General features: G+C 46.3%; 1 protein-coding gene across 7 annotated transcripts in view; it reads right to left on the bottom strand.

Moving 5' to 3' along the window:
- The window catches only part of SYT17 (synaptotagmin 17), a 40,969-nt gene extending 14,540 nt beyond the window's left edge, over positions 1-26,429 (bottom strand). Inside the window, exons 1-7 of one of the 7 annotated variants that reach the window (XM_042798953.1) lie at positions 26,340-26,429; positions 22,983-23,000; positions 21,423-21,571; positions 16,216-16,364; positions 15,168-15,787; positions 3,920-4,040; positions 2,939-3,094 (exon numbers count right to left, since the gene is read on the bottom strand). In XM_042798953.1, coding sequence (XP_042654887.1) covers positions 2,939-3,094; positions 3,920-4,040; positions 15,168-15,787; positions 16,216-16,364; positions 21,423-21,571; positions 22,983-23,000; positions 26,340-26,354 — 1,228 coding nt within the window. In that variant the 5' untranslated portion in view covers positions 26,355-26,429. Of the gene's footprint in view, positions 1-2,938; positions 3,095-3,919; positions 4,041-15,167; positions 15,788-16,215; positions 16,381-21,422; positions 21,572-22,982; positions 23,006-23,144; positions 23,212-26,339 lie in introns of those variants that run through there. The other 6 variants (XM_042798954.1, XM_042798955.1, XM_032983818.2 and 3 more) reach the window with 6 other exon arrangements.
- Between the last annotated feature and the right edge of the window lie 443 nt (positions 26,430-26,872).

The raw sequence follows: 26,872 nt of genomic DNA, 5'->3' as shown, positions 1-26,872 counted from the left end.
AGCCAGAAGCCTCAGCTGATAGGGACTGGCACAACTCCACTGCTTTCCAGTGAAGCCAAGCCAATGTAAAGACAGCTGCAGACTGGGTCCAAAATATGAAGCCACAGAAAATGTTCCTTTAAATTATTGAAGATATACTCATTCTGGCTCCCATGATTGCTTTTACAGCTTTCTCTCCAGTCAAAGCATCATCACCTACCCTTCAAGCAGGATTATTTTCCTTTTCAATTGGATTTTGACTCAACAGCAAATTTAATTAACTGACCTAATGGACTAGAGCTGTGGATTAAAAAAAAAATAAGAAATAAAAAACAATTTCCACAAAACACATAACAGAAAGAACCACCACTGCAGCCAAAAAAAAACACAAGTAAACCCAAAAAAACCTACAGAAAAAGATGTGGCTTATGCTCCTGCTCTGAAGAGATGTAAAATAATATTAAGATCCTCATGTTGTGAGGTACAGCTTCTCCATGCTGGCAACTATTTGTTCTTTATTGTCTTTTAACAGAAGATCCCAAAGCCCTTTACAAGCTTTTAAGCTGTACAATGCCCTAACATGCCAAGAAGGCAGCTATGTGGGGAATACCACTATCCCCATCCCAGAACTTCAACCACGCTGCACATTGATACTCATTTTATTACAATCTCATAGATGTACACATGAAGAAACCGATGCTGTACTCCCTGCTGGGGACACACTTCCACCAACAGCCGGAGCATCTCCATCACCAAGCTGAACACTGACCACAGCTCAGCACCTTCACTGCCACTTCGTCCCCTGAACCACCTCACTCCCATGACACTGCAGGTGCCTGTGAAGGAGTCCCAGTTCAATGGTCCTCACAACAAGACAAGCTCTTGGCTCTTCTAATGGTCTTGGCTCCTCTAACAACAAGAGGTGGCTTAGGCACTGGACCAGCAGAAGCCTGTACACACAGCAACGTGACCAACACCGCTGGCTCTCAGCTATATATTGGCTGCACAAACCACGTACCTCTAACAACAGTCCCAACCACAGCAGAAGCAGCAAGCCCAGCGTTGCCCAGCAGTGCCTTGCCCAAGCTGCACATCACCCTTCAGTCCCAGGGCAGCCACGAGACCTTGGCCCCGCTGCTCCTCCCCAAAGCTCTGCTTGCTCCTTCCCAGCTCTGGAGCTGCTGGTGACATTTCTGGCCTGGTATTATTTATGGCAATGTCCAAAGCAAGCAACACGTCACTTAGAAAGTGAAGCACCACATTAAAACGCACACCACTGAAATCTGACTGCATTACACACGATTATAAATCAGCTAACTTCCCTTTGACTTATTTCAGAATATATATATTTGCACAGAAAAAAAATTAATCAGACATCCACTCATTAATGCTAACTTCATCAGATGTGGTGAGGACAAGTATATTCCCCTCACCCTTCTGACTGCACAAAGCTGCTACTCTGTTTGTCTTTCCTACTTCTATTAGGAAGAGGGAAAAACAAAGAAAAGAGTATTTCACGCCTGTCACAAGATTACCTGATGGAAGCTTCCAAGAACAAATTCATCATTGCACATGTAAGGTACAGTCAGGGTGATGTGCATGCAAAGCAGTGATTAATTATAGACTTTTTGCTAAGGAAATTTCTGAGCATGAAGGGCAAAATTTAAATTGCTGATCAGCATCACTTTTGTTATAACGTGTTTAGAAACAAACTAATGGGCTGGAATTAGGCTCCTTGTACCAGTTTTGACACCTGTATCTGCTATGTAAGAAATACAATTTAAAAATACTTCAAAATACGTTCTTTCAGATACAGACTCCTTTCTCTTCACCGGAAGATGGTGAATAATGGGTGCAAAGTTGCCAAAAAACATGTTTGTGAAGCATGGGAGCCCAATGTGGCAGAAGAGCGTGGTTCCCACCACCCAGCCCTTCAGCTCCTGCAGAGAAGCAAGAAGGTCTGACCCTGCTCCTGATGGTGCCCAGGCTCCGCAGCACACATCAGCTGGGTGAGGTCACGGCATGGGAGGGAATCCCACCCCTTCCTTGGGGTTCCTGCAGCCCTGCCTGAGACCTCCATGCTGCAGAACAGGAGAAAAGGCCACTGGCCACAGTGGGTCCATGGCCCCAGCTCAGCCCCACCACTGCTGCCCAGCCTGCGGGCAAGGGCACAGCCCAGGGGGACACTCATCCCTGCGCTCTGCTGCTCCTGCTCCGAGCAACACACCCAACTGACAATTTCTGTTGACTGTTTTCATGCCTAGAGAACAAAAATAGGAGATCCAGAAATTGTTTAAAAATAAGAATTCCTATCCCAGCCAAACACCTCCAGCACTGACAAAGCTCTTGAGTGAGGTTAGCTCCAGGAGTCCTCCTGGCCCACAGCCTGTGTGCTCTGTGTCTTGGTTTCTCTCAGCTGTGCCACGCAGGACTTGGCACCAAATCCCAACCCTTTAGAAATAAAAGTATGAACAAACCTGCTTGCAGAACAGGTGATGTCAGTGGTAAACGCCTATAGCTACATCATCTCACCAGAAAATTACGTCAAGTACCAGAAGCTATCTTTGCCAGTGTTTGGGCTCTGGGATCGTTCAATACTTTCCTCTAATTCTGCTAATTTTTGACTTTATGCCCAAGTCGGTTGCTGCTGAGAAGCGCAATTAATGCCGCCTCCTCCTCCTCTGCACAAAGCGTGCCCAGTGGCACCAATTAAGCACAGGACTGATGAGGTGTACTCCCAGCCAGCTCCAACCGTCGGGTGGCAATGCTGGGTACAGCTTCTGCAGAGGACAGAGTGCTAATCAAGCTTCCCTGGAGACCTCAGTGATGGTCACCCCTTGCAACGTGGCTACCAGGACAGACACCATCCTGCACAGGCTCATCTGCACACCCACAGCTGCCTCGGAGATGAACAGAGGCAATCACAATCATGCCAAGTTGGTAATACCACCACATTTACCTGTGAACACCAAGCTGGCGTTCTCCAGTTCTTCCTGTGGAACCTTGAAGCTGAAGGACTCATTGTAGAAGGGATCTATCGTCCCCCGCATGCAGGAAGTCTTCTTGGTTTTTGTTAATTTTAACCCATGAACAAGTTGAATTTTCACAAAGGGATCTGACAAAAAAAACACAACACACAGGCTCTGCATTACAGGCGTTGTGAGTCAGTACCCCAGTTCGTGAAGGTTGGGCACTGCAGGGATGGACTGTGCTGGAAAACAGCAATTGGAAATGACTGGGACTTGTACCACCGCACTGCTCCCAGGGACTTGCAGTGGAGACAAGTCAGACAGCTGGATTAAAAATGCTCCCTGCCAAAACCACAATTAATGGCAGCCTTGATAGAGGCCAAGCATACTGTTCTTTTTGGAAAATGTCAATATGCTGGCAGCACCGGTGGCTGGGGCAGGGAACATAAGAAAAACACCTGAGGACATATGTAGGAAGCAGTTACCAGCCAGCATGCTCAGAAATGGCAGGAAGCAATGCACGGACACTGGAAAAACCTCCCATCAGCCACAGAGCAGCTAGATATCATAAATTAAACCTCTGCAACATTAGCACTCAGGCAGCACAGGGCATCTGTAAAACACAGCACAGCCTCCAATGGCTTGCCTTACAGAAAACAACACGGGGGTTGTGTAGAGCTCCTGGTTCCTCACCTCACCCTGGTTCAGAGATTTTTACTTCAAATATGACAAAGGTATACACACACTCCATTCTATCTCAGGGTAAGTGTTCCAAGTACTTCTGTTATTGTTGGCCATATATATATATATACAAATATATATATAAAATGAGTATCCAGAGCCTTGTATTAATAGGAACTGAGCATCCAAATCCCCCTGGGTCCCGCACAAATTGCAGCCTTACCACTGATCTGCTTTAAAAGCATATATACTCTGTGCATGAGCAACGTGAGAAATGCACTGCCCTTTACCTGAACCTTGGCTCATGTCTGTCTGAAGAAGCTGTTTTGCTCTAATGATGTCCACGTTCAGCCTTCCCGCGCTGGGTAGGTAGTTTAGTGACAACAGCAGCTCTCCCAACTCCACTTCATTCTGCAAGGAAAAGGGAACGTGGAAATTCAGAACTGAGCTTGCAGGGAAAGGGAAGAGCAGGAAGAGAAATTAAATAAACCCCATTTGTCTAAGTGACTGAAAAATACATTTTAGTCACGCTCTAAACTGCAACCAAGAACCATCTGGTGGTACCTCATGCTGAGCAGAAACACAAAATATTACTATCCCCAGGTGAAGATTGTTCTTTAATCACTGATCCTTCACCAGTTTGTCAGCAGTCATGCAAAGAGAACCTATGAGGAGGAATGAATACAAGGTCAGTAGATTCTACGTGCTCCATTTTGAACAGTTCCAGGTGGTTCTGATCTTACCAACCTCACATCCTTATTAATGTACAAAACACGGACCCACTGGAGAAGACATCCTCTTTCCTTCCCAGTCCGCAAGGACCACACCAGCTACTTGGGAAGTTCAGGCACGAGATGGTTAATGCACCCCTGGGTCACAGGAAGGCAATTCAGGGGAGACATCCCCTCATCATCCGTTCAACTCAGAGACCACAGCACTGTTTATTGTGCCCCTCCTGTTCATCAGGCTGCACTACGGCCATAGCTGCACATCAATATAGCTGTTCAGCCATTATTTCTTTTCCTTTTACTTAATGATGCTTAAAACTAGTAATTAAAAAAAAGAGCTGGAGAACTGACATCACTGCTCCTCAGACTTGACAGCTTAAAATAACCTCTGCCCCCTAGCACAACCTGGCTCTGAGATGCTGTTATTCTCAAATACAAAATACACACAGTGAAACAACTCTGGAGACTGAAAATACACCAGCCAGCCTGGGCAGAGCATTGATCCATCTGCCTTGTCTCAGGTCCATGCAGGAGTGCAAAGCTAGTTCTTCATCCCAAACAGTCAAACAGTTCAAAACCAAGCCTAGATTGGATGGTCACAACACATTCCCAAAATGAAAAGGAGCTGCAGTGATATCGCAATTACAAATGAAGTTGTATAAATATCTTTACTGATGCCCCAAATACTAGATTACAGAAATCAGACACTAAAGGACTGGGCATATAATAAAGAAGAAAGCTCTGAGATGCAGTCACAGCCTGAATTGACCCAAAGAACCAAGCTCATCAGCAGATGGGCCAGCACACGAGGTACCCATCTCCGGCAAAGCTGTCAGTGGCTCTGGGGAAACTGAGGCTAGGGCTGCCTGGAAACCCAACAACGTCACTCCTATTCAGCTGCAAATGGAAAACCACAATTTCCACTGAGCACAGGTGTATCAGAGGGCTCAGATCAAACCCGAGGAAGCACTGAGGGAAAAGCCCTGTCCCTCTGCCAGGAGCAGCCCAGCACGTCTTGCCTGGCCAGCCAGCAGCACAGAACCGCTCCTGCTAACGGCAGTCCTCGGCTCCTCACCTAACGAGCCAAGTTCTAAAACTGATATCAGGCAATGGTACTAAAAGTTTTCCCCATGGTGCTTTGTCTCCTGTCCAGTTCTTGTTGACTACTCCCGGTGAAGGCAGCAGGATGCTTGTGGCATGCAGGAGCAGGTGGCAGGCTGAAGAAGTCCTGCACCTCTGATGCTACGTAATACAATTCAATTTAGTTCATTATCTTTTTTTTTTTGGCTTGACATGGAAAATATGGCAATAGGCCACCCCATTTCACACCAAAGGTCTCTGTGTTTCAGGAGCTGGTAAAGCAGCCCCTCTGTGTTTAACCCCATACCTTTAATGAGCAAAGGACAAGGGAAGCACCATGCAGGGAGCGGGGCGAAGGCTGAAGGACAGCAGCATCCTGACTCAGCTCCTAGGCAAAAAGTGTGAATCTACACCACAGATCCTAAGGCAAACCTGCATGCTCTGCTGCCCCAGGAGCCAGCTCCAGAGCCAAGCTGGCAGCACCCACAACCAAGCTGGCCCACCTTCTGCCTGACCTTCCTCACAGGCTCTCTCCCCCACGAGAAAAAGCATCTGATTTCGTACCCTAAAATCCCTTTGTCACAGCACCTCTTAGGCCGCATTATGTGGCAGTATATGACTATACAGCACACATACTCACATTCACCACGTGTGTTTTCTTCTGTAGCTACAGTATTTTTGCTTTACTGAGAAGGCATCCCTACTCTGTAAACCTTTTCCAACTTCAAGTTCTGTTCAATCTAGGATATTTTAAGTCCTTTCCATCAGAAAACCATTCCCTGACAAAGGCCTGACCCAATATGCACACAATGCTCATAACTTACAAGGTCAATCCATTCCTACATGCCCCGTTGTGCCAAATGGTTGCAAAACATAAGGATCTAAGAAAGTCTTACAACAAAGGTGATTTAAATGTTATCTACCTAATTTAAACTGTCATCTTCGGTTTGATTTTCCCCAAAACTGTTCCTCTCAGGTCTGTGGCTGGAACACCCTAAAGACATGCTTATCATCAAGAAAAAGACAGTGACTTCTAAATCTATTACCAGGACAGTAACAAAGCATCGCAGTACCCACAACGCCACCCACAACAGGATCCACCCAAGGTACTCCTCAACCTCAGCTCATTTTTTGTAACATATCAACAACATTTTTAACATATCCAGTCTTGCTTCCACTTATATTCACCGCTGTGTTAGGTTCCATGCAGGCTTTAATTCTTAGAAATTCAGGTACATTTGGACAGCACAAATGAGGAAACTAATTAGTGGTACTATTACTGGCTGGGAAGAGACAATCAAACAGCACCAGCTGCAAATACCAAACTTCTGGCACAGCCAGGAGGCAGGCTGGCACTGGGCAGGTATGTAGGACATTTCAAGTCACCTCAAGCTTAGAGTACTGAAAATCCACATTAAGATTTGGGGTAATTACCTCTGGATTCATCCATTGGTGGAACCTGTTGACCTTATCCAAGACCTGCAGGAACTAAGGGGCTTCCTTGGATCAGGGAGGAACAGTGAAGCTCAGCAAGGGAAGGTAGATCTCCACACTTCTGACACATTTATATTTATTCTCCATTTTTGAAAAATTGTCCCACATTGTATACTGGCAACATCAGATTGGGTATGTAACACCCACCGAGGCACAGGCAGAAGAACCAGGCATCTACCCCCCTTGAATCCTCCCCAGCACCGTGTGAAGGAGCCACTATAATGTAACCATCACACTGCTACCTAACACACAAGTCTTTGATAGGTAAAGGTTTTCCATAGAACCCTGATTTTCCACAGGACCTAACCTAACAGGGATATTGGCACCTCTAGAAAAATATTTTTTACTGTCTGGGCTTAAATTTGAGTAAGGTGAGATATAAAATGCTATATTCTCTAAAAGTGTGATCCCCTGAAGTCAGATGACAGACTACCATCAGCTTTAATGAGTCTCAGATCAGGCCTAATTTCCCTAATCTCAATATCACCTTCTGACCCTTAACGCTTTTCAGGCATGCCCAGATTTCTGTTAATTATTTTAAAGGGAAGAAACATACAGTCCAACCCACAGAGGCCATGGCAGGATGGGTGTGCTCAAAGCCAACAAGAAAGCAGCAGCCTCTTTGTAGGGAGAGCACTAGCAGTATTTGCAACAATAACAAAAGGTGTTTTCAGAAGGAAACCCAGATCCCCAGATAGCTCACCTCCCCATACAAGTGACTCAGCCTTTCCAAGGCACTTAAGCACTGAACTGCCTCTGATTTTATAAGCGTCTTATTTCTAGCTTAGCTGCAAGGATCTAGGAAATGTGCTTTAAATCCTGACACGGTGCCTGAGGGGACATCAAGCACTCGAGAAAACGAATTAGTGGCCAGCAGCCACCACACGTTCCTCCCCGGCATGTCAGACCAGCATTGCCTCCACTGTACCATGCTGCACCATGCTCACTAGCTTCCTCCTGTTCCTCAGTCACCTGCCATCATTAGCAAACAAGCAATTAATGGGTTTCTCCAAGAAGCCTGAGGCACAAGGCATACCTCCTCAGGTTTGTTTCCCATGCTTTCCCCAACAAGCTCATGTCACGGCATACCTTTGCTGAGGTGACAGTCCAGCTCATAAGACACGCTGGTAGCACAGCTTGTGTCAAAGATGAAGATGAAGACAGAGCTGCAGCTTAATGGACTCACTGGCTCAGTGGGCAAAACTGAGATAACTGGGGAGCACAGTGGGTCCATCATGAAATGGAGAAACGGGACCCTTTTTGTTTTGTTAGGGGCCAGGCAAGAGACTCAGGTCACGGAGGGAGAAATAGCCACAGAGGTCTCAGGTGGCTTGTGGGGCCACAGGAGCTGCCCAGGGTGCTCCTCCAGCCCACGGACCCACTGAGGTCGCCTGCACCTTGGAAACACTCTGTATTGCCATAACCACTGCCCCCATGCCCATCACTTTGTTTACAGGCATCTTTATCAGCAACAGTGTTAAGACACATCTTTCTGGGGGACCACAGACACAGAAGCATGGCTTTTGTCACACCCTGGAGCTTCCCCAAACCTCAGACTCACGTAGGGGCTGAGCTGTGAAAAGAGATGCAAGTTTATGCGTGAGAGGTGTCATTGGCTCGTTGTCTCCCATAGGGAAAGGAAGTGCCTGAATTTTACTTTTCCTAGGTCCTTTCATCAGGAAACTAAAATGCTGTTGGCTTCACCCTGAATATTTTGTTCACAGAACACTGTGTGCAGAGGTGCCCCTCAGGCACAGCCGTGCAAAGGCATGATTTTAGTTGCCATTATTATGCTGATGACGTGCTGATTTGTGCTGAGATCCCAGATGATCCTGGAAAAGCAATTTCCTGTTTGATGAGGTGCCGGAGTGACACCAAGTCCGGGATGTCCGAGACTCTCCTGAAACTGATTAACATTTCACTTCTGGCTGCTCCTCTGTGTTACACAGCCAGTCATTTGGATTTGCAGCCTTGAGCTCGCCTGTGATCCAGAACCTTCTGCCGTTACCGTTTGGGTTGAACCAGACACACAAGAGGTTTTCTTTTTTCTTTTCTGTCATCTCTGAAACATAAAGAAGCTGCCTCAAGGGAATAGGAGTTTTTAATTAATGCCATTTGCACATCTTGTTTGTATCAGGGCAATTCTTTCCTCACAGCCCCCCTAGACTGATCACTGTGCATTGTTACAACACCAGCAAAATTCTGCAGCTGAAACCCTCCCCAGTTCCCGACAGGAACCAGAGCACATTACATCAGCACAGACATCTATGCAACGCCCCTAATGAAGTTTCAGATTGATTTTCCTCCTCAAGGTTATCTGTGACAGTGCCTCCAGGCACATTAGAAAACTGATGGTTTAGAACAGTTTGCTCTAACAGGTTTTCTACAGCTTCCTGTGACACACAGCAATCACTTTGGGAAGGCTAAGCTATTAAGGACCAGAACCTGTAAAAAAAGGTATATACTTACCAATGGATAAGAACAGTGTTACCTATGTAACAGATGCTGCGTAGACATATGATGAAAAGAGTCACAAAATCCCTTCTAAAGTCTAACTGGCTTTGAATCAGTTTGGACAGCCATGAGAAAGCCTCTCCCATGCAAAGACATTTGTGAAGATTTCCTATGGACAGGTCCTGCCCATGACCCCCACACCAACCCCTCCTCTGGGCTCCTCCACAGCAAAATACACCCCACAGCATCGCAGTCGTCTGCAGAAAGGGCAAAGAGTGAACAACACAGAGGGGAAAGGATGAGGTGACCAAGACAACAGCTATAAGCAGAAGACACAGATAAGGATAAAGAAGAGAAAATGATCAAGAAGAAAAATTTCTCAGTGCTGGAGTTTTAAAGACTGGAAAAGGGGCAGGAAAAAAAGCCACGGAAATGGATCTGGGGAAAAAGTAAAGATACAGAGTGAAAGAAAGATAGTAGAATGTCATAAGCCAACATACAACAGGCCACAGGTTAAGAGACAAAAATGTTGTCATCATAACAGACAAGCATCCATCATGGCATCCTGTCACAGTTCCCTCAACTCCAGTGACCTGCAGGGTGGTGGCATCCCGCCCCCAGCCAGGCGTTGTCCTGGGCACTTCTGCTGCCGATGCAGGTAAACTGCCAGGTTGGTTTTAACACCCTGTTAATGAGCAAGCATAACCCCACATAACCAATTCACATTCATCATCAGTGATTCTGCATCATTCTTTTAATTAAGCAGCCATTAAGCTTTTGGATAGCTAAAAAATTTAAAAAAAAAAAAAAAAAAAAAAAGAGAGAGAGAAGGAAAAACCCTGGCAACCTGCATGTTCATATTTAATTTCTTGTGACTGTCAGGAACGTGGATCCCTGTTCCACACTGACACACACAACCTTGTGTCAACTGTTGTGCCAACTCTCTGAACTAAGTCTCTGCCTGTCCAGTGCTCTATGCCTGTATGAGAGATGGGTGCTGGCATTATTTTCAATAATACACTGTGCTGCCAAAGGCAAAGCATCATCCACGTTCCCCAAGGCTGGATCCTTCTCAGGGCTGCAACAGATAAGCCAAAGAACAAGGGTGCCAAGAACAAACCTGGTACACGCACAACTGGAGGTCTCCAACCTGCACACCACAGCCCCCTGGCTGCACCGCAGAATTCAACGTGGCACCCAGGAGGAATGCTCCGAAATGAGCCATTACCAGAATTTCAAATTCATTTCTCCCTTTTCCTTCCCAACTAAGGCATGGCAATAGTAACTGTGCAGTACTTGTTGTAGGCTTATCCCTGAGATGGGAATCAAAAATTGCTGAGAGCTGCCATAGCAAGGCTACTCTATTTGTGGAACACATACCATTTTGAATGTAAAAAGCTGACAGCTCATTCTAATGCACTCATAGTACAAAGTTTAAACAGCAAGTCCAATACATACTCCCTCTACTATAAAAATGGTTTCACTTGAAGGGAGAAGGAATTTTTATGCTATTTTCCCACCGCGATGAGGCAGAGTTTTTTTCTTTTGCAGAATGATCTCCAAGCTCTCATTACTGCTGGTCTAAAACATTTATTCCTGCCCACTCAAATCTGCCAAAAGAGAAATGAATCATATGCCAATAAAACTTGGGGTCCTGAACATGTGCTTCAGAATTAATCTTAACGGTAAAATGTGCGAATCTGAGCCCAGCTACAGCAAGGCTTGCCAACTTCATTCATGGTAATTAAGCAAAGCCACACACATTTAAGGGGATATTTAAGGAGTGCAGAGTGTTCCTATGGGGACTGGACTCAAGAGCTACTCTATGAGCAGCTACTGTGCTTCAGAAACACATTAATTACCCTGCAAGAAAAAGTCTCCCAGAACTACCAAGGATGAAGAATTTGGCAATACCTGCACTGACATTTTCCACATGGAATAAGTCCTTCTGTTTAGCTGCTTGTTCTGATGATACATTGGATGGCAGTTACCCTGTGCCTCCGCTTTGGACTCGATTCCCCTAAGTGCTCAATGCATGATCCAAACTAAAAAAATCACTCATGTACAGGTACAGTCTTTTGCCCGAAGCTTAGCATCAAGTGGTTTATTGCACTGATTCCTCAAGGTTGAGAGGACAACACAGTGCTCACCTATATCGAGGTTCTCTGATGACCTAGTCCCACCATAATGAGCACAGCAATGCTGCACAGCCCGCCTCATTACATGCAAGGTAAGTTCTCAGGCTGCTAGTTAACAAGCAACTCCGTGCGGTGGTAAGGAAGATACTCTGCTATTAATGACAATAGGCTTTTACCCACTGAGGAGCTGTACATCCCACCCACAGGCCTAAGGAGCTTACCCTGGTCCAGCTCGCAGTGGAGTCAATGGAGCTCCTGGCTGCAGAAGCTGGACCATGCCTCAGCCTGGGAGAAACCCACCCATCCCTCCCGACACCATACGTACCAAAATACTGCTGGCATGGCCCACCTTTTTTAGCAGGTCTCACTTGTGGTAGCACAGTCCCGTACTGAAGCAGTGTCCCAGCTCTGGGCTTGATGGGGCTCAGCGTGATGGTGGGACAAGGACTCAGCACCTGACTTTATCAGCACACTATGGCAATGGTTCCCGGTAGATACAGCAAGTGCAAAACAGATGTTCATCTTAGCCGATACCATTTAGGCCACTTTCTCTGTCCTTTCACAAACCTTGCCCCATCCCACTCCCACCAGTATGAAGAGAAAATCTTCTCCACAGTTCCTGCCATCTGGATTCACTTTCCTCCATCTCTCCAGCTCATCATGTTTCTGTCTATAAATGCCAGTAAAAAAAAAAAAAAACAAAAAAACAAAAAAACAAAACACAAAACCACAAAAACAAACCCAGAAATTCACATATTTTGTGTTTTTTATCTTGACATATCACATCTACTATCGTCTATTTTTCTCTCCCTCCTGTTACTGGTTTTCCAAGCATCTGCTTCAGCATTTTCCCCAACGTGATCTTCATTGCTGGGGGGGTGCTGCTGCCAGATGCTGCTCTGTGTCAGACCCCATAGCAGCCAACTCAGCCTGGCAAATTTTCATCAACTAACCATTACAACTGCACCACAGCAGCTTTGCATTGCTCTCCAGAATCCAAGGACACCTTCTGCAAAATAAAATGCTATTGCACTTAGGTTTTTTTGTCCCCGTCCATCACAATCTCACAACACAAAGTACACTTCAGGAGACTCAGGTTCAATCCAGCAAGAAACTAATAAAGGCTGCCTGTCCCTCAACAAATCAAGCAAAAAGGTAAAAAGTATATAAAAAAAAAGTCAACATGTCAAATCTATCATTTCACAGGCAGAATCTTCCAACTAGCAATCAAAAATACCTCATGAATTTCTAGCACAAGCATCACTGTTATTGAAAGACATTAAAATGCAGTTTTTCAAGGTAATAAGCTTTATTGTTTTACTTCTAGGATTTACTTTAATCCTTTGACCAGTTAATTTAACTTCAATCACCACTAAGATAAAATATACCTTATTCAGTGAACATTAAAAATCTTATCACTGAGAAAACATGGGAAGAAGATACCAGACCTCCTCCCTGGACATCCTAGTACAAGAACTGTTGTTCTCTTTGCAGTTGCAGTCTGCCAGGTAAGGTAAAAAGAACAAGGAAGTACTTTTACAAATCAAGGTGTGAAGGACTTCTTGCTTAAACTAAATTTTTCCATGTGATAGCAAGCAAATAAATGCAAAAGGCTTGTAAGGTTAGGCCTGCCCATTCAAATGCAGTTTTTTCTTTTGCTCTTTCCTTTTATAAATATAAGAAATGCCAATTTTTGCATAAATAATTTATCATGAATCCTGGTGAAGCAGACAGCACTGCTGAAAACAGCAGCAGCTTTCAATGAAACTTTGGAGAGGGAGGGAAGAAGGGCTGGCTCCGAGCTTGGCAGACAAAGGCAGAGATGATCTTGTCTAATCAAGGTCTGTATTAGCTGTGGAATTAATCCATGTTACTAATAAAGATACACAATACAAAGAAGTATCTATCATGCAAAAGCCAGGGGGGCAGGGGAGAAGCAAGGCTGCATGGTGTGAATCATGGAAGGTTAACGGGATGCAAAGAGGATAGCTCTGTCCTCAGATACACAATGCAGAGCCCCAATGAACTGCTAACACCAAAAAAATACATTAAATTGTTGCACGTATTTATAAATAAACATTTAGGAAAAAGGCCCAGGCAGTGAGCGGAGCCCAGGAATATCTGTCCTTGTTCATTTTCTTTACAAACTGCTTCATAACACAGCTGTCCCCTCACCCCCCACTGCCACGCTACTGAGCAAAGCAGATCCCACTGACATGCAGACACATTGTACATAAAGACCCACTCAGGGACCCCACAATTTTCACCTGTGCACAACTTCCAAAACCTTCCTTTTTGCCTGAACAGTGTTCAGGTTAATCCCGTAATGCTCCTACTGCTATTACAGAAAATCTAGCCAGCTCTTTTTCAGTTATCAGCAGTCTTGATCTTCTTTCCCCTTACACGCTGCAGAAGGTCTGAGCAAGAGGCAAAAACTCTCTCAGCCCCTCTGCACACAGAGAGCGGGAAAAGCAGAGTCAGAAACCTAGCTGGCTTTGCATACAAACACTGCTCAGTCGATTTTACTTCCACAAGTGTTTGATCACAAGTTTCTAATCACAAGTTTCCACTCCAAATCAGGTTCTTGGACCCACACCGTAAATCAGCAATGAGGTCCACGATTTACTATCTCGTCTAATACCTCTGACAATGCCACCCTTCTGTGAATACGTATGAATCAAAGAAAATGTAAATCATCCAATTCACACAGGGTTTTAATTCAGCAAAGGCTCTAAAACTTAGAAGGTGCAATCCCAGAGCTGGCAAGGAACTGGGAGAGGCAACCCTGTTATACCAATCGCAGGTAGTACTCCTGTCCTTAGCACAAACGTTTGAGATGCTGCTCATGATACTCTCATAGCTTGGCTTTTTGGGTCCTGTGCCTCTAGCTGTGTGGGTGTTACTGCTAGTAGCAAATCTGGTATCTAACCACCATACCTGGTTGCAAAGTTCAGACCTTCCCACTGAACAGCTCTTTTCCTGGCTGGCAAGGAGGTGGCAATGACCAGAGCCCTTCCCTGAAAACAGACTTGGAAGCACACAGACCCTCTGCATCTTCTCTTCTCATCCCATCAGGCAGCTGAATCTAGTCCAAAAGGTGTGTTCAAAGTTGCAGGCATGTAACATGCCACTTACATCAGACAAAATCTCTGGCAAGTTTATTTGAAAATAAATCTACCACTACCCTGCAATATTTTGCTCACACATTATGCCACAAGCCTGTAGAGATTTTTGTCTTCTATACAGTTTATTGAATCAAATCATTACTGAACTGGCACCAGTGGTTCCCCTCATGTCCCCAAAGCAGTGTCACTGCAGCATCCGGGAATGGATGCAAGTCACTGCAGGGACAAGAATGATCTTCCAAAAGACGCTGACTTCCAAAACAGTCTTTAGTTGTTCTCATTAAAGCTGACACAGGAACTTTTGTCATGCCACCTCCTTTGCATATAAAAGACAGTTCCTCTACCTCACAGTATTAGTTGTAAGACCAGTTATAGGCTCCCATTATTTCAACCCAGCAGATGCTGTACTAACAAGATGACCGTGACTAACTAGAAACCACATTACTTGCCAAAAAGCAAAGGAACCACACAAAAAAGCAGCAAGAAAAACTGTGGCAATAATCTGATAAATTCTGTTACCTGAGAACTAGGCACAAGGGCTTTCCACCAGTGTCCACCTTTCACAAGGTCTACATCGCTCAAGGGCATTGACACTTTGCCAATAACACAATGGCGTGAGAATTTGTCAAAATCCACTACGGTTAAAAGCAGAGTTCTTCTCTGGGCTTCTAAAAAGGGGATTTCAAATGTGTACCTCTCTTCAAACACTGGGTTCTGTGTTTTGCGTTTCACTCCAGTCTGCTTGGAGTTCTTCTGATCAGGAAGAAGGCAGATCTTCACATAAGGGTTGGAGTGAGCCATGTCTTGCCTTGAACCATCATAAGAAATTGGAGGAGGCAGATCTTTAGCCTCAATGACTCGCACTATTAGATAATTATGCAACAGATCGTACTGTGTACTAAAATGCAGCATGCCCAGCTGATACTTCGATAAAATCTCCTCATCTGTCAAGGAGTCCATATCATCACTATTTGAGTCAAGAGAGTACAGTCTTGGTTCAAATTTTCTAAAATAGTCATCTGGGGAATAGGTTTTTCGCAGGATAGTTGGCTGAACTATTTCTTTCTTAGCTCCTATTATTCCAAACTCGATAGGTTTAATGTCAATTAATGGAGAACTTGGCCTCCTCGACTCTAAACCTAAATGAGAGAAATGCACAAATATGATTGTTAGAAACTCAACAGAAGCCATTACAGGTGCAAGTCAACTTGTGCTTCTCTGGGTAGAGCTACTCTGTCTGTGCAATGCCCAGCACAGCAGGCTCCCCTGTGGGACTTTTCACCATTCCATTGCCAACAATTAATAGCACCCTTAGTTATGACAAAGTGCAAGCTCAGCTACACTATTACCTCCCTCTGTCCATTTTCACGTGGAATTACCATGCATATGCTTCAGCAAGAGAAAAAGGGCTGGCCCCTTCCACTGTGTTCCTGCAGAACAGGATGCGATTTTTACCAATGTACCTTCAACTTGACTTGATTCCCTGTCTAAAAGATGAAAGAGCAAGCACTACAGTTTGATTTTCTTCCCCACAAGAATTACATTAATGTTGGAGGGACGACCTTACTTGAAATCCGCCGCGTGAGGCTGTAAGTGGACCGTGATGCATCTGAAGACGACCGCCTTCTGTCAGGGGAAACATCCTGAAGAGTGGGAGGCAGCTCACTGATTGTATTATCAGAGTCTCCATCTTTGTCCTCATTTTGGCTGCTTATCCTGTTATAAGAGAGACCTTTGGGTGACTCAATCCAGTAAAATAAATATATACAGAATAAAAATGCATTCTGGTATTCTGAGTCTAGTCTTGGGTGCACATCCCTGGATGCTGTGAGGTATCTCTTGATCTATCTGGCAAGCAAAAGGCTGAGCAACTGACTTCAGACCTATGGAAAAAACAGATTCTTTTCTCTTTCTGCCTGTCTTTCAAACAGAGTTTTATCAGTATTAGAGCAAGACACAGGCCACACAGGCACGTGTGACTCAAATCTCGATCAGAAGTATTATATTTGTCTTTAAGAAAAAAAGAAAGGCAAGACGAAAACCCACAAACCACAGAACCCAAACAGTAGCTTGTTGCTGTAAATTCACTGCTACACTTTGGAAGCACAGGCTTTACTAGGAATGAACCAGCATGGGAAACCACCTTGTTTAGACATCTCAAACCTACAATGCATCTCTCTCAGTAAAATATTGCTTTGCAAGTATGCCACTAAGGTTTCAAAACTCAATCTTAGAAATATCATTCATTAAGAGCTATTTATTGACGTGCCTTTTTAAATAACTGGCTGCTTTTTATCCACTTCAATAAACCAGAGGTGATTCTGATTCTTACCAGAGAGTAATTGTACTGTCCAGGGGTCTCAGTGAGAGCAGGGAAGTTGGCAGGATCTAATTAACAAAGCAAGTTTCAATGAGAGCTTCAAATACATCTTTGAGAAGACTAGTAATAAAGAAGTCCATGTGTAATTCCCATTTCAGTGTGTGTGTGTGTGTTGTTTTCATATAAAACAACATGCTGGTTAAAAACATCAATGTCTCAGCCACAAAAGCAGTCAGGACCTCCCAGCCTTGACTGAAAGAAGAGCAAGAGCAGACAGTAACGACTACAGGAGATAAAGTCTCCAACTGCATGTTCAGAGGGAAGAGGCTGTTGATGGAAATGAAATCACACAATGCTACGTGATGTGTAGTGCATCATGCAAAATAAGCCTCTTGGTTAATCCATGAGACAGAGCACGCCAAAAAATAGCAATGGATCACAAGTAAAGCATCAGCGTGAAATGAGCAAAGCAAAGGGGAATATTGTGTGAGTTTTGCTCCTGATTCACCCTTTCTATGTGCAAGGCTTTGTTGGGTATAAACGAAATATGTTGAATCATTTGCTTTAGTAACCAATGACTAGAGTAGAGCAATAAATATATTCTGCAAAAAGCAGTAAACTCATGGGAAAGGCCTCCCAAATATAAAATAGATTTAAACTGGAAATTCTTATCCAAACCTACAAAGTTCACAGCAGAATCCATGCTAATCTCACCAGTTCAGTCACACAACTCATTCACATTGAAAAAGTCTGTTAATAATCAAAACCACATACTATGCTAAAAGGGGCATACAATATTTGCACAAGTCTGCAGCCCATTAAAGGTAGTTGAGATCATGCAATTTGACATATAATCAGTAGTTGAAGCGCAAATAGCTTTTTCATGCCTAAATGTGGGTCCACACAATCACAGGCAGCATTTGGATATACTTGTGTTTGAGAAGCAAATGCACAGAATGAGAAGGCAGGGTGAAAAAGGAATCAGGAAGAGAGGCATTAAGGATGTTCTACAATGGGTAAATGTAATAGTGAGTTAATAACATACAGATGACCTTTAGTAAGGAAATTGCTACTGAGCCACAATAATTTTTCCTCAAATAAACTTTGGGTCTGGTTAAAGCAGCTCTGCTTCTGTTTAATCTGAAGCTTTGTGAAGAGGAGTCGCATCCTGATTTCAATTCAGTCTCATGGAGTGTGCACCGTTTATCTTTGGGGTTTGTGTGGAATATTCCACAACGGGCAGCTCCAACATACACCCTCGCTCCCAGTCCATTTCTGCAAAGACGAGGACGCAGGTACTCCTCATGAAGTAACAAGAAGCTACCATGCATTCAGGTCAGTTCAATTAGACTCACTTCAATAAGAACTTTTTTTTCTAAGTTGCCACTGTAAAAAATTCAATAAGTAAGGAAAATCAACAGATTCCCAAGAGGAAGGGCTTAAACTTGTATCTTTTATGTCCCCTACTGAATTTCCAGGACAATGAGGTGTCTCAGAGCTGCCAAAGGGAAAATCTACAGGCAAAAAATAAAGAATGGATTATTAAGCACGGGTGTTTAGATGTTTGGTAGGAGGCCAATGAAGACCATAAAAGCAGTTTTCCCCTGAGGACTGGGTGAGGAGCTAAGGAGCAAATTGGATTCTGCATTATACCAGTGTCCTGAGCCCATGAAGAAGCAGCAAGATGGAAAGATCTCAGCTGAAAACAGAAATCTGTTTGTAAAACACCTTCAGGCTGTGAGCAGGGAATACAATAAATTGACTTGTCCCCAGATTCAATGTATGCATCTAAATGCAGAATACGGCAGTGTCAAATCTGTCTTCCATTTTAGGGGTTTCCACTGAATCCAAAACCCCCTTTCTAAAAATAAAATAAACAAAAAGGACAAGGGGTCAATTGGCACACAAAGATCTCTGAGCACTTAGAAACATACCCATTAAACATCTTATTCTGAGATCAATTCCAAACTCCTACTCTGCTCATACATCTACCTCCAGACATTGTTTCCCACCTCCAAAAACACATATGGAGATTTAAGAGTATAAGATCAACACAATGAAAACAGAAATCTTCAGCTTCTGAATTCGGAGCCAGCAGAGGTTGCATGGTTCACTTCCACCTTAAAGCTGCACACACAAAAAGCATGGCCCTCCTACTGATCAAACAAAATACCCTGGTTCTACCTCTCAATTTTTACTCTCCTTTCCTATTAGTCTTACAGACTTGTACTCCTCTACAGGCTTATTTTTTTCTCCCCCTCTCCTCTCAATCACATCCCCCCAGCTCCTTTCCCTCCCTGTGTCTCCTCTTTCCTTGACCTACTCACGTGACTAATTTCTGAGTTCCCTCACCATTTTCCATCAAAATCACCCTGGAAGCTTAAAGCATCTTCCCTAGCACCCTCCTGGGTCCATCCATCTCAGCTCAAGAAGAGGAACCAACAGCCTTTTCAAGCAAGCAAAGCCGAATCTACAGCTTCCATACCAACACGTGTTAACAGGCAACCTTAGAGGACAGGATTTGCAACAGTGTCAGAGGAGATGGAGACTTCAGGGATCCTAAGGCAGCAACTATGCCTCCTCGCAAAGCAAAGCTACTGCTCCTGTGTCTCTTCTTCGGCTCCTGCTGCCCCTCTCAGGCATTACCTCTGGGAACTCACCTTTTCTCAGCACTAGAGCAGAACAGGGAGGCCCTAACGGCATCAGATGGCCTGAAGCTGGAAGGATGGATAAGTGACTTAGGCTGGGGTCCCGGGGACCCCACCCAGGGCTGCTAGCATGAGTAGGAGCAGCATAAAGCACAACATGGTTGAAGAACTGGGATTTTCTTTCAGAGCATGTTGTCTTCTGCTTATGTCCATTCCAGTAAGTTAATTGTAGAAGCTTTCAGATGGAGCAGGACTGGGGGAAAACAGTACAGGCTGGAGAGAGCATTTTATGAGTTCAAAGGTCTCCATGTTCTCTGCTTGTGGCTAAGTGCAGCTCATCTGCAGTCATCATACATCCAAGTTTTGAGACCAAAAGAACAGAGCTTCAATGCTTACAATGCCCCTTTAGCCAAACAGAAGGATCCAGCAGTGAATAACTACACCATGGGACAATCACCCCACAGCCCCAAACACACATGACATCCCTTATGCTCCTCAGCACACCAGAGAAACTCTGAAGTATCCTCCCACAACAAGCCTAGCTACTTGTTCCCACATATGTAATTGTTCCTGCAGCAATCTTTCTACATCCAATACTGCTACCTCATCACTGTGTTCTTCTGCGCACAATGCTTTCCTATTTAGCATTGATTTTGTTTCCATTTCCCTTTAAGTGCAGGTGAATCCATTTCTGGGCATATATCAGACTCTTAAATATGCTGCTCCACATTTAAGAACCATTCTAACACATCTTGAACATCTCTATTTTTATTGCTTCAGTATTAATTACCATCCTATTCTACCTGGATTCAAAAGAGTATATAGAGAAGACTGCAATCTAAACATGAGACCATTTATTTAATGCAGCACCAAGACCTGACATGCACCTTTCAGACCTGACACAGAATAACAGTGGGTACTCACAGGAGTAGATAACTGTCTCAGTGCCTAGGTACCAACTCCTAAGCACCATATGATGCACTAAATGGGCAACTCCTGTGCCACAGCTTCTGGACACACTGAGGCAACCTGCTCTCACAGAAGACAGCCCAGCCAAGCTGACAGAGCAGCCACGAAAAGACAGGAGACCCTCCTGGGTTTCACCAGTGCCTCCACAGGGTCACCTCTGTTCTGCAGATTCCCGGATGAGAGGGACTAAAACAGGGAAGACTTCACTAACTTTTTTTGTAATAGATTTGCAAATACACTAATCAAAGCCCCAGATAAAAACTGGCACTGTGGCTGTTGTACTTTAATGATTCAAGAGGAATTCTTGAAGAGTACTAAGGTGACGCAGGAGATCAAGTCTTGCTAAATGAAACTTTAAATTAATTTCCCCTTCAGAACACATAGAAGGTACGCTTTTCATCTGCCTATATGATAACCACCTTCACACAAGGATAAGAAAATATTTCAAAACAACCACATCAGCATTTCAGCTAAGTTGAAGTGCTCCAAAGGGTTGGTCCATCTGAAGAGGAAATAGGACTGAAGATGAAAAACATCTTTTGAAAAAGGTGCACAGCTAAACCAGTTATCAGCTTGCTATGATAGCTTACAAAATAACTTCTGTCTTACCCATCAGAAATGTGTTTTACAAACACTAACCTTACTATTTGAGCTAACAGAGCTGCCCCTTTTTCACCTTGCTGTTAAGTAGCCTACATTCCCACCCTCAGCAGGAGGTTCCTCCTTTCTATATGGCATCCTCTGAATGTCCTATCACCACTTCGTATCAATACTCTCATCACAGCTGAGTAGCCCTACTCCTCAGTTAAAGCTAGGAAATTGTGCATCTAAACTTACAGCCAGGCTGGAGTTTGAGCAGGAAAAGGTCCCAGGATTTCAACTTCATCTTCATTTGTTTGACAACAGCTACAGTCGAAACACTTCTGACAACAATTTCTACAAGTCCACCGGCACAGCAAGAGATCCGAGATTCTAGCAAGCAGACCCTGAAGCCATTGGAAACCAAAGTACAAGATTACAACCCATCAAATAGCTATTGAGAAATAACATTCAGCTGTATTTATGTTTGCGTTTCGGCAACAGAACATTAAGAACCATATTTATTCCATCTATATCAACAGACAAGTGCTATGCAGTTACCAGCCCAACTTTACTGATGCTGTAACAAGGCAGGAAAATAAGCATTCACTGCAGGTATTTTCCTTCTAGTTGTAATGTATTATTATGTAGGTTGGCAATAGGGTGATTTACAAAACACTATGGCATAGCAATATGCTATAGTAGAACATGCTTATTCTTTCACACACACCAAACTAACAGATCAGCAAATGTACAACAGGAGGAATTAAAACCAAAATGTAAGTGAAGCTCTGATTTAATCCAGCAAAGGTCTATTTAATTAACACAGCAGTGTAAACACATTTCATCCCTGTAGATGTATTAGTATGTAATATTTGTACAATCCATACACATACAGCATTACAGCCCCACAAACTTGCCACTAAAATGGATTAGCAAAAGCACACAATCCACATCCCTCCCCTCTACTATGGTGATTAATTAAATGAAGAATCTTCAATGATTTTTTTTTTTTAAGAAGTTACTTGACCCAGAAAAGTATTTAATTTCTTATTTTTACATGGTGGCACTGGCAGCACCACCGGTAACAGTGCTCCTCTGCTGTTACAACCATGGGGTGGGAGCATCCCATCAGAGGGGCAACAGGCTGCTGTCCCATTTCCATGCCATCCCTACAGCCTTCACTCCATTCAAAGCTCTGCTTGCTTCTAGAAGAGCCACAAGCCCAACCTTAGCTCATTTCCCACCCATGCGAGCTCCAACTTCTGCAGTTCGTAAGAAGGCTCACTAAGCAGCACAAGGGCACTACTAATAAAGGGCATTGCTCCATAGTCATGGCGGGGGGAGACACGCAGCTGCAAGAGCTCAGTACATGCACATCCCTGGTCTAATCACTTTACAATTGTACCTGATCTTGCAATGTTCCTAAGACGCTGAAGAAATAAAGCATGTGAGAATTTCTCCGTAGATATCCCCCCAAAACACTTCAGACATTTGCAGTATCCACGAGTGTGCAGATACAAGAGCACTATCACACCACACAATGGGGTTTCCTCTGAGGAACACAGATCTGCAGAGAAGACTCCACAGGAACATTTCTTTTTGCTCCAGTAAAACATACAGTTTTTTCCATAAACAAAATCTGAATGTTGTGTCTGTCCGTCTGTCCCCCCCCCCCAAAAAAAAAAAAATTACCAGCCCAAAATGCAGTACATTACTTATATCTAGGACATCAGCAAGAAGTCAGAAAATACGATACAATCCCCTCAGGATGGAGAGAGGAGACAGAGCGGAGAGTGAATCATCAGATTAACTCACCTCATTTATTGGTTCCAACTGTCCTTTTAGACATCCAGGATGAAGCAAAGGGGAACAAAATGAAAAAGACAAAAACAGGTTAGCAATGCTCAAATAACTTTAAATTTTCTGCCTTGACATGCCCCGGCCTGGGATGAGCTTGGATTTCTGGCAAGACAGTACCTTGGAAATGTTAGAGGAAGGAGAAGTCTCCTGACCAGGCATCAGCTTCTGCTGTTTCCAGTCCCTCCCCACCAAGCTCCCTCTGCTCCTCCTTCCACAGGAGTGAAATTCCCAAACCCATCCTGGAGCATGAAAATCCTGCTCATTGCCCCTTGGTAACGAGGTATCATATGCAACTCCTTTTCTTTTCTAACCTGTTTCTAATCACAGCAACTACTTGCTGCTGACAGCAAACCATACCCAAATTTTCCAGCTGGATGTCACAGTGGAAAAAGAGGCTTTCCTCCAGATTCAGCCCAACTAAATGCAGTTTCAATGCCAACTTGTTAAAAGCAACATTTCTAGGAATAGGCACAGATTCAGAATACCTTCCATTATGTACACATCACTCGAGGTAGCTGGGCATCTTCAGTCTCATCCTCAGATGGGACTTGAAGAACACAAAAATTAGAATTTAAGTGCTTAAAACTTGAGTTACGCACTCCAGTTCAAAAATCTGCTCAGCAGCCACTTCCCCCAAGTCACAGAGAAAATCTACAGCAAAAGAAGAAATCATTGCAAGCCAGTATTTTAGTCAGCCACCCTTGGAACATTATATTTGGCTCACTTTGCTGATAACTAGAGACTCAGTAGCATTTCAGATGCCTGCTGAAATGATTTTCCCATCACTTTCTGTCTCAAGTCTAGGAGTTTCTAAATTGCCCTGGCTGTCTTTCTAGAGAGGGAATCCCTATAAAAACAAACAAACAAACAAAAACCACAACAAAACACACACAAAAAACCCCCATTTCCTTACTCTTTCACATGTAGAAACTGGTTTCTAACTTCATGCTCATGGCAGAGACAAGAGAGTGTTTTGTAAAGAAGCTGGGAGGCAGAAATTGCCTTTAGTTCCAAGAACTCTCGTATGGACCATGTTTTAGCCCAAGGCTCCCTTTTAAACTTCTCAGAAACCAGTATCTGGTGAAAAGGCCACCACTTGTCAGAAGCACAAAATAAGAGACTGGCAGTGCTTCAGTGCAATGTGACAAGACAGAGATTACCAGATACCCACAGACCAACTGTTTAAGAAAATCCTCAATGGTTTAAAGGGCTTTATCATCCCTTACTAATGTAAAGTTGCAGCCGAAGCACAACAGCTAAAGCTACAGTTGTTTAGCAAAGCTGCATCGAGAATATTTAAATTGCTCTAAAATGAAGTGGCTGGATCCGTGCCACACGAGCAAACCCCATAGCACGTGCTGTGCGAAGGAAGTGGCATTTCCAAACGGCCCACAGGGACGCACGGTAGGCTTGTGTCAAACAGCCCTCCTGGTCACCATCGGCCACTGGTGATGTGAAACCACTCCTGCATGCCACCGGCCCCCAGAGCACCCACAGCGGTCCCACAGGCACCATAATAAACTGAGTCTGTGACCACCCACAAATCCCTTCCAGGAAATGGGAGGAGAGAAATAACTAAATATTATAGTGGGGAAGAGGTAAACAAGTAACCAGTGCCATACAGGGCTGAAATGCAGGGGCCCACAAAGGAAAGCAAACATTACCAGCTGTGTTCACCCACCTCGCTCACAGGGGTCAGGAGGGTCAGGGCTGGGGACGGGCAGCGCTTTAGGGAAGGATACACCAGCCAGCAGGTGCTGGGGGATCCCAGGGAGCAAAGCTGCTGCGGCGCACTCAGCACCCCCAGGAGAAGAGCTCAACCCCCTGGGTCCAGGAGGCACCATCATGCCCTGCCATGTCGTGCCAAGCCGGCCCAGCAGAGAACAACCCAGCTGGGAGCCTCCAGACATGAGCGAGGCCTCGTCAAGGGTCGGCTAGGGCCTCCCGGGTGCACCCCCTCACCCGGGGCAGGGCTGCATCCCCGCTTCACACCTCGCTGTGGGCACCCAGTCCCCCCCAGTCTGCCTGGGCCCATGGCTGGGGTCACCTGCTCCGAGTCTGCACAGCCCCACGGATCACAGCTGGGTCAACAGACCAGCTACAACAACCACCCACCATGGCGACATCCCCAGGGACGCCGCAGCAGGGTGGGGTCCCCACTGGTGACAGACTGTGTTGTGCTCCCACAGCTACACCGCCGGGAAAGGCTCACGAGCCCCGACACAGTGGACACCGCAGCTTAGGGACGGTGCGGTCCTCCCAGCCACGCACCCGTGGGTGGCCCCACCCTCCACCCCAACGTGAAGGATAAAGGGGTACTCCCTGCCTTGCACGCGGGGGCCCTGACGGCAGTGCTGCTGCCCGGCCCCACTCGAGATCCGCCGAGCCGAGGGGCCCCGGGAGCCCCGCACCCACCTGGCCGTACTCCAGCCACCCCCCCGGGGGCAGCGTCCCTCGCTCCCCCCACCCGGGCGCCGCGGCGGCTCTGCCCCGAGTGGGAGGGCGGCCGTGGGGGCACGGCGAGGCGCGGCCCCGCGGGGCGGGGGGTCATGCGCGGCGTTGATAGCGGGTGTCTCTATCAGCGCCCGGACTCCCCGCACAGCTGTAAACGCTCCACTCGGGTTTATCTTAAAACCGGGCAGCAGCCTTCGGGGCTACAAATGGAAAACAGGCAGCTGGGAACCACAGAGCCGGAGGGGAAAATCGCTCAGGGTTTAAACCAGCCCAAAATTTAATTCAGCCTCGCACTGCTGGGGGGTTCCCATCCATCACGCCGAAGGCTGGGGCTCGCCAGTGCCCCCCCACTCCGCCGGGCTGTGCCCGGGCTGGAGGGGCCGATGAAGTCCCCAGCGCATCCTAGTCTGCCCTCGGGGTTTAGCATCCTCCTCCTCCCTCCAAGAAGTCCGTGTGCAGGCTCGGGCACCCACCCGGGGCCACCCCGCTGCCCCCGGGGGAGGGGCGGGAGGGCTGGGGGGCCGCCCGCCGACCCCGCGGGGATCCGCTCCTACCCCGGCGCCTCGCCAACAGCAGCGGGTTACAAGCTCCGCTCCCGCCCCGGGCCCGCCTGCCCCCCTCGCCGGGGGCCGCCGCCGCCGGGAACTCCTCCCCAGAAGTTAACCCGAAGTTGCGCACCCGCGCCGGGCAAGGAGCGCGGAGAGGGCCCGCCGTGGCACCGGCGCTCATCCCGCAGCCGGAGGCGGGGGTCCCCCCGCACACAGCCCAGACAGCGCCCCTCCCCTCTGCCTCCTTCCCCCCCCGCCCCCGAGACACGGATGGTGCCGGGGTCCCGCAGCGCCACCGCTCCGCACCCACCTGGATGTACGCCATCTTCCGCGGGGCGCTACGCGGGGCGCGCACGGCGCCTCCCGCCGCGCGGCTCCACCCGCCGCGCCGCAATACGCCCCGCGGTGCGGCACCGCCCCGGGCGGGCGGGCGGCTCCGCGGCCGCGCGAGCACCGCGGGTGCCGGGGGGCGCCGTCAGGGCGGGGAGGCCCGCACGCACCCCGGCTGGCCGGGTCGGTAAAACGCGCGTGGGGTTTGCGCTCCGAGCAGGCAGGCTCCCGCCCGGCCCGGCCCTGCCCGCGGAGCCTCCGCGGGGCTGCAACAGGTCCGCTGCAGCGCGGGCGAACACTGACCTCCAGAGGGCCCGGCGCGGAAATTCAGGGCTGGAAAACCCTCCCGGCCCCCGCGGGGGGAACAGCCGGCCCCGGTAGGAGCGGAGGCACGGCCGTGCGGAGCGGTGGCCTTGGCTGATAAAGCAGTTTTTATAGCAGCGTTTTCCTCCCAAGAGTTTTCCTCGCCGCGTGAGAAGATGCTGTAAACGCAGCGGAGTTTCAGCAAGGATG

This window comes from Tyto alba, unplaced genomic scaffold (assembly GCF_018691265.1).
Source record: "Tyto alba isolate M040663 unplaced genomic scaffold, T.alba_DEE_v4.0 Super-Scaffold_28, whole genome shotgun sequence".
In the NCBI taxonomy this organism is placed as follows: Eukaryota; Metazoa; Chordata; class Aves; order Strigiformes; family Tytonidae; genus Tyto; species Tyto alba.
Note: the sequence above shows the minus strand (reverse complement) of the source record. Positions and strands in the feature narration are given on the sequence as shown.